Below are 11,872 nucleotides of genomic sequence, written 5' to 3' on the forward strand. Positions count from 1 at the left end.
AAAGCGCCAGAGGTCTGCTCTCTGACTATCCAACTTGGAGCAAGACAGCTCACACATACATTCAGCATCATACCACAGCTTGATCCACCTGCACTCATTGGAGCAGATCTGCTGGTTCGACTCGGTGCCCAGCTGGACACTTGCAATCAAGTCCTTTGGGCCCGAGCCACACCATCCTCTGAGCCTCGCTCAGAAGGCCCTGAACACTTGCTGTCCGGTCAGACCATTCCACAGGCCTGCCGTGCAGTGGTTGAGGCCAGCACGGTTCTGCCCCCACAGGTCAAAGGAGTGCCTGTTCGTCTGACCCTGATGAAGCATCAGAAGCTGCCAAGCACACAGGCCTTCTTCCAGCCATCACCACACTTCTTGGAGCTCAACTTAGCCGTCTGTGGCACGCCACTCTTGGAGCTGAACAATCGTTCTGCGTACTTGTTGGTCGAAAATCCGACCCAGAGTCCTATCCACCTGCCGGCAGGAAAGCCCTTGGGCATGCTGATAGATAGCTCATTCCATGACTTCGAACTTTCAGTCCCCGTGATCGGACAACTTCCGTTGTTCTTGAATGACAGACAGGTTGGTGCAGACACATTCAGTACTTTCCCTTCACAAATGATTACCATCAAGCGGCATGAAGCCCTTCCTGAGGAACCCATTTGCAGTGCAACCTTAGATACTGACGGCGGTCAGTGTCTAACGGTTTTTGCAATAAATACTCAACCCTCTGAGTCACCGGTTGAAAGCCCGGAACACCAGAGACCCTCCTCCTCTGAACCTTATGACGGCTTCGAGGCCGAAGTCAGCCAGCAGCTTGACAAAGCGGATGCGCTGGAGTCAGAGGAGCAGAGAGCAGAGACAGAAGCCTGTTCTATGAGTTTCAGTCCGTCTTATCCAGGGACTCCCTGGACTGTGGACTCACAAACCTGCATACGGTTCGCATTCCAACGAACCCGAATGCCCCTCCTACTTTTGTACGTCAGTACAAGATTCCCCTCGCTGCTTATGAGTCGATCCAAGAGATCCTCGATCAGCTGAAGGAGAAAAACATCATCAGAGAGTGTAACTCCACTTACAACTCTCCCATCTGGCCGGTTCTGAAACCGACTGGGAAATGGCGTCTCACCATAGACTATCGTGCACTGAACAAACAAGTACCTCTCTCCAGATGGCCTATGATCCATTTAGATCAAGAGCTAGCCAGAGTCAGAGATGCTCGTTTCTTCTCTACGGTTGACGTAGCCAACGGCTTCTGGACCATGAAGGTTGAGCCGGCGGACCAGTATAAACTAGCTTTCTCCTTTGGAAATCGCCAATATACTTGGAACCGCTGCCCCTTTGGCTCTCTAAAAGCAAATAATCACATCAGCGCCAAGAAACTTCATTTCCCATTATGCTTTGCACACGGAAGCATTGTGATGACGTCACCGCCTAGTACCAGAAACACGTTCTGCGCATGTGCGGGAAGCCGTGGAGCTTTTCCCGCGAACTAAGACCATAAATCTTCAGCAGAGACAAAGAAACCTTGTTCTTTTGCCCAGGATACCTGGCGGTAAGGACACGCTTGTCAACGCTCCGACAAATTGAGCACGCGGAAGCTCTTAAGTGCCCAAGTTGAGCCCACGGAACTGCTGGAAACTAAACTGCAAGCCCATCAGATCTGCTCGTTTCTGCTCCCCTCCAGCTGATGTTTGAGGACACAGAACTGCGGAGGAAAGCAACAACTCCATCAAGCACGCTGTAAGTTATAACTCAGCACAGAAAGAAACTTTGCTGTCTCTGTCCAGCCCGTGGAGAAACACTCGTGAACGCCAAACAATGGAGAAAGCATCAAACCGACGGACGACGCCGAAAGCTGCGGAGAAACACGGAGAACCGTCAAATCAAAGAGGGAGGGACGCCTCGCTCTTCTGGTGATCAGCAACTCATCTCTTTCTCTCTCTCCTTCTTCTTCCGTTAACTCTATAGTCCAGAATAAGCAATAAAACCGCGCTATTGCTTAAAAAGTAGCTTCGTGTTTTCCTCTTTCGTCCCAAACACGTCCGTCGGGTAATTTTGAAAGAATAAACTGCTTATTGATCATTGTTTGGTATCTTAAAATGGTTTCTGTCATGGCCAGGCTGAAACTAAAAGATATTAATTCGTGATTAATCTTTTGTGTTGTTTCATGATCTTTTGAAATGTTTTGAGTGATTTAAGGTTAAGTTACTACTGATTCTAAGTGCTTTGGAAGTTAAAGTGCAAGTTGCCACCCACACTTTAGCCAGACAAAGGGGTCAGCCATCTTGTATTCAAGACTCCATTTTGAATCCATACACACGCACACACACACACACACACACACACACACACTACTCCTTTGTGAGAACAAAGGACCCCATTCATACATCCTCCATCACATGCAAACACATCCATCTTCAATCATATCACACGGTTATTATTCATCTATTCCACTGTTTATTCATTTGACAAATTGTTAATTAAATGTTATAAAATTCAGATTTTTGTGTCCAGTAGCTTTGTTGTGTCGAAGAGAAGTCTCTGCTCCGAGGATTCTACGAACTTCAAGAAAGACTGATAAGAGTTTTGGATTCATTTCCCTTTCTAATTAAAGGGTGGTGCCCCGAAGATATCTAAGAATATCTTAATTAATTAATAAATCAGTAAATAGTTCCATATTTACAGAATTTATTGAAGAATCCAAAAGTAAGTTAAAGCTTACAAATTGTTCGCTCCTAAGAACCCCAACAGTCATGTTGATCTTGGCCCTCTTTCTTCATACTCAAAACCAGTTGTTACCAGTTTGGGGATGAAACTTGATGCAGGACTTAAATTTGATCCTCACATCAATTCTGTGATCCGGTCCAGTTTCTTTCACCTGAGACGCCTTGCAAAAATCAAGTATATGTTGTCGAGAGCCCACCTGGAGCGGGTACTGCATGCCTTTGTAATTTCTAGGCTTGACTACTGCAACTCTCTATATGCAGGGTTGTGTCAGTCATCACTGCGTCGCCTACAGGTTGTGCAGAACAGCGCAGCCAGGTTCCTGACTGGGACCAGGAAACGGGACCACATCAGTCCGGTTCTGGCCTCCCTGCACTGGCTTCCGGTTTGCTATCGCTCACAATTCAAAATCCTCGTCTTTGTTTATCATTTCTTCCAGGGTGGTGGTTCCCCCACACTCCTGAACAGACACTCCCCATCACGCGCTCTGCACTCCTCTGACCAAGGCCTGCTCGCTGTCCCTCGTTCTAGGTGTCGTACCTATGGGAACCGGGCTTTCTCAGTCCTAGCACCGTCGCTCTGGAACCAGTTGCCACCCTCAGTTAGGCTGTCCCCTTCTCTGCCAGTCTTTAAGAGTCACCTAAAAACACACCTCCTCCGCTTGGTGTTTCCAGAACATGTTTGATTTTGGCCCTCTATTATGTTGAATTTATTTCAGTTTTCATTGGTTCACTCAATCCATTGTTTTACACATTTGTCCTGTACCAGAATGTTTCATCTATTTTGTAATTTGTATTTTGTAATTTGAATTGCTTTTATTGTTGATTTGTTCAATATATTTACCTACAACTGTACCATGTTCAGCGCTTTGGACTTCCTGACAGGGTTGCGGAAGGCGCTCTATAAATAAAGCTTTGATTGATTGATTGATTGAAAAACTGACCATGCTGGACATTACACATCCATCCACTTTCTGAACCCGCTTATCCATACATGGTCATGGGGCTGGGGCCTATCTCCAGCAGCCAACAGGCAAATAGACAGGGTACATCCTGGACAGATTGCCAGTCCATCGCAGGGCATCTGCAAAACATGCTATCTTTCTAAGATATTAGAGCTATAAAAACATTTTGGAGATTTTAAAACAAAAATAATGAAGTGGTTTTTACACATCTTTTTTTTTTTTACCGTGTCCTGTCTGGCTGTGAAGCAAGCAGAATTGATGTCTGAATGCTGGTGACAAGCCTTACAGATTTATTCTCAGGTGGAGCATCAAAGCGTCTGCTCTTAATGTCACGCCTGATACTTAAAACTTTATTGCTATTGTTGTTGAATGCTTTGTAATTCTGACCAGACACGGAGACAGAGGTGAAAGAGAAAGGAAGAGAAAAGGTGGGGAGAGGGAGGGGGGCACAAAAATAAACAATGAACAAGAGTCTGCTTCTAGACCTGCAGAAAAAAACTAAAAAAGCAAAAGGACAAAAAAAAGGGACACAACAACAATACAACAAGATCTAGCTATCACTGCGTCAACTTGATGAAAAAATATATAATCAATATTGCTTAAGTGAAGAATCACGATAATAAATCACAGTGCATTAAGTGCCCACCATAGTCTTAACACCTGTATTTAACGTACCCAAGCCCATACTTTTGAGAGCACCATGTGAGCACCTGTGTGTGTACACGCGCTTGTTTATTTAAGGTTTCTCTATAGGAGCGTCCAACAGAGAGTGTGAGAGACCACAGATCCGCCCCCCAAAGATGCGCAGGAGACGGGGGGGAGCTCCAAGTCCCAGAGATCCAGGCGCTGCCCCAGAACGCAGGAACCCCAAGGAGGCTGCAACCAGAAAGGCCCCCGCCCCCCTCGAGAGGCACAGAGGATCGCCCCGGGGGGCCACAACCAGCAGCCGGCAGAGTCCCGGGAGACATCAGCGGCAAGCCCACAGGCCCACCCGCAGCCTCCCACCCCCTAGCCGGCCGAGCCCGGGACCCAGCGACCTGGGACCCAGGGGCGACCACCCCCGCCGGGGACCCAGCAGAGCCCAGGGACCCAGACCCCACCAGGCAGCCACCGGGATCTATCAGGCAGATGCCAAAATCTTAAACCCCCAGACCCGGTTGCCACGAACACTCAGGCAGACCAAGGCACAACCCCTCACACCAGGTGTGGCGGGGGAGGGGGGACGAAGATCTATATCATCAAGAGAAATTCCAGGAGAGGGGAGGAGTCAAAGGCCCCACCTGACATATATAGTCATACACAAGCACAGTCACACACTCCCTCCCTCATGCTCACACATGCACACATTTACACATCTGTCTACAAACCTCAGCTAATAGCCCAGCTTGGACAACATTCAATGATTGGTTTGTCAGTCTCACCAAACCGCCGCACTTCCACATTTACCTTGGTCCGCTCCTTTTCATGCGCTCGTGCATATTGAATTAGAACAACTTCAACTTTAGGACAAACTACCAGAGTCACAAAAACAAAACACCATGTGAAATCACAGACAACAAAAGTAGTTTGGACCTAGAAAATGGTGGCTGGTGTTTAGCGCTCTCTCGTTTCTTCTAGCAGTGCGGGTTCAGGTATCCGGTGGATGTGGCCTGGGGATGATAGCCAACGGGAGGGGTGAGAGTTCCATGAGCGTGTTTTTGTTTAAAAGTTAGCTTCTTTTGCTGATTTGCTGTTACAGCTTTAATCTCCACAAAAAACACAAACCTGAACGCTTTCTCTATGTTGTGGTGTTACAATGGTTAGCTTCTACTAGCCAAGATGTCCTCAACTCATTTTTCCTGTGGGCAGTCCCAAGCCAAAAGGGCCAGGCCATGAATACTAATTTTCCTTGTGACAAAAAAGAGGCTGGCATTTTCTGACCCAATTGGTTTCCTGTCCATTTTCTTTCTGTGTTGATGGGGGTTGAAGAAAGTTTACACATTCAGCATGCATATGCAAATTGTATTTCAAAAGAATTATTACACAATTTTTCAGCAAATGAGACTTTTAAGGTGACAGTGCATATTTTTCCTGGTGTTGGGGACATTAGATACCTAAATCGTTGCAAACAAGCAGCATTTTTGTGTTGGGGTAAGACCTTACCAACGGGTGCCCATTAGGGTCAAAAAACCCTGGGGACTGCAAACTTTAGCAAAATGACAAGCACATAAGACTCCCTTTCATCAGTGGCAGCAAGGGAAGAGGTAAATGTGTAAAACAACGTTTATTAATGATGAAAGTTTTGTAACTGTTTGTTACCAATCAGTAAATGCATTTTGTCCTCATAGGCTCCCTTAGAAGGAAACATAGCATCTAGCATGGGGTCGCCCAGAGACTTAGACCCACTCCCATGTATTATAGACCAGATTTTCTTGGTCATATGTTACGAAGCCGCCAACATTTTTCAACAACTGGAGATCATTTACTTAATTTTTAACAACATTTCCATGGATATTTCCTGAGATTAATGGTAAAAACTACACATTATCCCTTTAAAAATTCCTGATGTTTCAATGTGAACTTTATTTCCTAAACATTATCTGCAAATTGAACTGTGCAGCAAACTTTTTTGCTCAGTGAATCATGAATAATTAGGTTAAACTGGATATTTTTTAAGAAATAAAGTGAAATACTGTTGGACCCTCCAGCTCTGCTATTATCAGAACGACTGTTCAGCTGCTCCTGTGCTGCCTGGACTGGAACTAAAGTTGCTGGAGCTCTAAGTCTCAGCAGCAAGCTCATCATCTGTGATTTTCTCCAAAGAGGCCATGAAGAAGCACTCGCTGCAATTTTTTCCCCCTGAAATGAAGTGCTGAACCGCTGCTATAGCAGCAATCTCCCTCGCCATAAAACCATAAGCATCTTTCTAAAAGTGGTAACAAAAGAACCCTGACTGTAGCAAAGGCTGGATTGCTGCTGCTGCGTGAAGCGCTCCTAATCCTGCTGCTAAAGGAGCTGCCAAAATATTAAAAAGCCCTCATAAAGCCCTGCTTAAGGCCAAAGCTGGACAAGCAGATCCACCCATATTATCACCCCAAACACGCTTTTCTTGCCATTGCTTCCATTTTCAGCCTCTGTGCATTTTGGATGATGTCAGCACCAGATGGACAGGAAGAGGCCTTCCTCTACAAAAGAGAGGTCACTAAATCTGGAGATGCTTTGTTCCAGATTACTATAATCTTAGTGGGGCGACACATGAAGTGGACATAAAAATAAAGATAAAATAAAGGAAAATGAGAGAATAAATAACAGAACGAAGCATTATGACAAAACAACACGTTGTGGCTAAAAGCATCATCAGATGCAGCTTCTATTATTTCTCAAAGCTGATTAAATGACAGCAAACAGGAAGGAGCATAAACATGTTGACTGGTCGGCCTGACCACCAGACAGCACAAACAGATGGTCCAACAGGGATTTATCTATAATGACGCTTGTCTAGCCTGCATGTGTGCTGGAATTAGGCCACAGAGGGAGGAGGAAATCACAAGAACATGCTCAGATGATGAAAAGAGCGACGGGAAGGTGGACTCTGGGTCAATCTGAGCAACACAGGAATAAAATCATTAATCCCGTCTGTTTTCCTGACTTTCTTTCAAATGTCCTTAGCTGCTGAGCGTGGATGCTGAGGTTTTACTGAGGAGGAGAACTGGCAGCACTCAGCAGAAAGCCATCAGAGTGGTGGGAGGACGGGAAGAGGAGGAGGGTGTTTGTACCAGAGACAACAACATGTCCAAGTTTGTCTTCCACAGACTGGGTCATGTGATGGCAAAGCACTCCTACATCCACATGAATTAGTCATGAATCTGTGGAATTCATCTTTCAGCTCCTCAGCTCAGCTCTAGAGCGTGAGAGGAAAAGTTCACAGGGGGGGCAGCTCTAGGAGGAAAAAAGCTTCAGTTTTTACTCAAATGTGGATGAATAAATAAATAAATAAATAAATACAAGCTGAACAGGATGACAGTGCTGAAGAACAAACAGGTGCCCTCCATGGATCATTTTATCTCCATTAAGATCTTTAAAACGTCTCATTTATTACTCATAGATTAGATCTGTGTTCAAATCCTCCAAATGAGACATAATCTGACAGATTTATGCTTTTTTATTTTGTGCTGCAGAAATAAATGAAAAACAGAATAAAACACTCGTCCATGTGTGTACAGACCTGGCAGAGACTGGTGCTGTGGCTCAGAGGGTTGTTGTTTCATTCGGTCCTGGTCTGAAAAGTTCCTGTCATCAGCATGCAGGAGGAGTCCCAGAGTCCCAGTAGACTCTCCGCTCGTTTCCCAGAACCGGATCAGAACCAACACACAGAACAGGCAATCCGAGCACGCGCGCATGACTCAAACACCTGATGATGATCTTCTGGGTCTAGTTTTCATCCACAAGTTGTAAAAGATCTGTACCTCACTCCATCCGAACTCTTCTGTCCATCACTATTCAAGCTGGGAAGGAAACCCCGCCCCTTTTACACACACACACACACACACACACACACACACACACACACACACACACGGACACACGCACACACACAGACACACACACGGACACACACACGGACACACACACGGACACACACACGATTCTACATCACTGATTAAAAGAACATATTAAATATTTATAATTGTATTATTTCGATGACTGTTTTTCTCAGAAATCTGCTTAATGGTAAACTTTTCCTGATTTATCTCTGCTTAGTAAACAATATGACAACTGCAGGTGGTGAGTGCTCATTTTATTTTATTGTTAATAATTTTTCTTAAAGGGGCATAATGGAAGTGTGACAGCCAAAACATGTATAGAAATAATAAATGTCTTCTTCATACATTCTCCTGCAATGCCCTGGTCCTGTAGAATGAGCCCTGGCATTTTTACTGTGATGGCCTGTTTTTCTGTAAAATCACAGAAAAAGAGAGATGCTCGGGTCGAGCAGGCTGCTTCATGGACGTTCACGCTCAGGCATAGCCCTCCGAACCGTTCTTTGAACAGTGTTTCAGCTGTCATCAAGGATATAAATGTTACAGATACAGAAAACGTCACTGGCGCTTGAGCTTGCCTAAGACTTTGGGCTTTGGTGCAGAAGACCTGGGTTCGATTCTGGATGTGAACATAGTTGTTTTAGGGTTTCTTTTTTTACATTAATGGTATATTTTTTTACAGTAAGATGCCCAAATTTTTATTTGAGACTTGCCGAACGGCATTGAATTCACAGATAAAAAAGATGTGGGTTCAACTTTCATTTTGGAACAATTTTTCAAGCAAGGGAAGGGAATGATCTGAGCATGCAGGAGGACTGACCCATCATAAACCTTTGTCGGCTGTGCTGAAGAGAAAGGTACAGAACCACATTATTTAATTAATTAGCTACACGTTCTCCTGTCCTCTGTCCTCCGGGACACACACACACACACACAAGGGACGTCTCAGCTGTTATTTTCGTTAAGGAGTGTGCACGTACAGCATGCGAACACAGGGACATACTCCAAGAGACGTCTTTCTTCATTTCACACCTAATTTATGGTCCCCTAATCTAATAATCAATTCTGAAGATTGGGGTCTTTCTATTAAACCTGATTCATATTCAGAGAGAATAATTTGTAAATTGTCAGTTTGAGCAAAAACAACTAAAATGTTAATTTTGTCACAAAAAATGAAATTTTCAATTATCTGTTGCATTATATTTCTCTTTACCTGATGAGTGAATCGACTCTTGCATCCTCTGGTTTCCACCACTAGATGGGGCTAATGCAGCACTTACTCATAAAGGGACACAATAAACATGTGTTCAGCCATTAAATAATTATAATGAACGTCCTGTTGATGGGAGCTGCAGCTTAACCCCAGAGTCTGACCCAGAGGAGGGAGAGTCACACATAAAACCAGGATCAGTGACAGCAGCGCTCCTCGTTCCCGCCTCAGAGGGAGAAACGCTCCAGAGGGAATGAAGACATTGATGTTTTCATTTTAAGGTGTAGGTGTTTCAACCTGGGAGCGCTTTAGCTGTTATTTATAGATTTGGCTTTGCAGGACTAATAACTGTTCCATTAAACAGTAAAAAACTTGGCCTCAAGAGTATTTTAAGAATTCTCTTTATAGTTTTATATTTTATTAACTAATTCAACATCTGCTCAGGTACGACGCTGCAAAAGGCCACTGGAATTTTTAGAGAAGACAGAAAACAAGCTTATCCTGCTCAAACTGACAGAACTTATGATTAAAGGTTCCCCACCACCACTGCAGAGACTCCTCAGACTTTTTAATTGAAAAACTCAGGTTTTTATCCTCCTGTTGATTTTCCTGTTTCAGTGGAAAACAAATTTACAAAATTATCTAAAATCAACACCTTCCAGCCACTCTGAACTCCAAATATAGTCAGCAGGAAACATCAACAGATTTTCAAGGGTTTTGATAAACTCTACATATTGTCAATCAATAAAAAAACAGCATGTCTGCAACTGAAAAACTGACATTATTCCCTCTTATGAACACAGGCAGTGATTAATTAAAGAACCTTCTACAATAAAAACCAAAATACCTTCAATGTCAGACATTAAAATGATACCATCTTATGCTTTGTTTGTTTAGGGAGAGTTAAATAATCGAGTCTGCAGGTGACAGACAAATTGCTAACACTAGTGTAACGTGAGGAAATATGGGTTTTCTGTCACAAAGGTGGTGTTGGACTCAGCTAGGTCAAAGCTGGGTCATTGAGAACTTTCACCCACAGATTAAGACCTGAACGCCAGCGAGTCTGGGAGAAACCATAACATCAGCCACCTGCAGTCTACCAGAAGATGTGTTTCCATGAGTTGTACCCAGACCAAGTCAAAACATAAAGTTTAAACTTCTTTTTCTTGATTTTAATGTTAAAGTAACCATTATCATTTTGCTCATTATAAATGTGTTTAATCAAATGAATGACTATTATGCTTTGGGGGTAATTATAATGGCTTAATGAATCCATAATTAGATAGTGTTGAGAATGTTTGGTACTGACCTTCACACACACTCGAGCACACAAACATTCACACATCCACACACATCTTCCCACAGTAAACTCCAGACACATTTGATGACGCACACGTTTGCTTTGAGAAGAGAAAGGTTTTTGGTAAGTTTCAGTCTTATGATTTGAGTTCGTGCTTGACAACGAAAGAGGGAGGACGTGTGAACAACCGCTAACGGGGAACGGAGCCCATGGGCTCAATCCCCCCCCCCCCCCCCCCTCTCTCACGCTGTTTCTGTCAGCCAGGCAGAATAGCTGAATCGCAACTTCTAACGCAGACTCTTTACCGAGTCTTTTGATTTCTGAGTGAATTAACTTAAGAAAGCGCGTCGACAAAACGCTTTACCATCAACGTGTACCGAGGACAACTCTGGACCGGTTCCGTTCGACACCTACGTCTCCTGTCAGCCGCCGGTGTCATCTGGATGAACCACAACATCCTCCACGGGCCGGATCCGAAAGAGGGTCCACAAGAGTTTGGTGAGACAGCACGGTGTTTAGCGTTTTGATGCATCTTTTCCAACTAAACCTAAGTTTATTCAAACCATCACTTTTCACTCAGACACCTGTTTCTTCCTGTAGCAAAATCAGATGCACACACGCATCCATCTCACCTCATCTCACCACACCTTGCACCCACACGCATCCATAATCACATCATATCACTCTCACAACTCACAACATTCTCAATCTTCATAAATTCACCAGAAGGTCTATTTGAGCAAGAACAACATATCAACTGTTAAATATTGTCCCACAAGTTGCCAATGTGATTGTTATTTCCTGTTTGTCAATTTTCAAAATCATTAGTTTAATTTGAAGAATTAAAAATTTTAATTGTCAAACTGGTTTCCTCATTGAACTGAAACACAGACACTCAGATATTATCGTCAGTTTATCGATGAAAACAACCTTTGAGTCTTCTGAACAATATAAAACTTGGTTATTGAATATTAAAAATTAATATTCCGAATTAATGGCGAGCGTATCCAGACTTCTATATCTGCGATATATCTGATTTCTAACATCTACAAGCTGATTTTTCACAATTTTAGCCTTTTCTATGTGTTTCACTTTGATGTCTTATTTTGAAAAAAAAAAAAACGGAAATTATTCCGCTGAAGTCACTCTTCCGGGAGACG

At 43.8% G+C, this 11,872-nt stretch overlaps 1 protein-coding gene across 2 annotated transcripts in view; it reads right to left on the bottom strand.

Annotated features, from left to right (window-relative positions):
- The window catches only part of LOC107395712 (protein FAM171B), a 43,934-nt gene extending 35,745 nt beyond the window's left edge, over window positions 1-8,189 (bottom strand). For both annotated transcript variants that reach the window (XM_054738425.2, XM_015975150.3), the window contains exon 1: window positions 7,887-8,189. In XM_054738425.2, coding sequence (XP_054594400.1) covers window positions 7,887-8,061 — 175 coding nt within the window. In that variant the 5' untranslated portion in view covers window positions 8,062-8,189. The remainder of the gene's footprint in view (window positions 1-7,886) is intronic.
- Between the last annotated feature and the right edge of the window lie 3,683 nt (window positions 8,190-11,872).

The sequence above is a fragment of the Nothobranchius furzeri genome, chromosome 14, assembly GCF_043380555.1.
Source record: "Nothobranchius furzeri strain GRZ-AD chromosome 14, NfurGRZ-RIMD1, whole genome shotgun sequence".
Taxonomy (NCBI): Eukaryota; Metazoa; Chordata; class Actinopteri; order Cyprinodontiformes; family Nothobranchiidae; genus Nothobranchius; species Nothobranchius furzeri.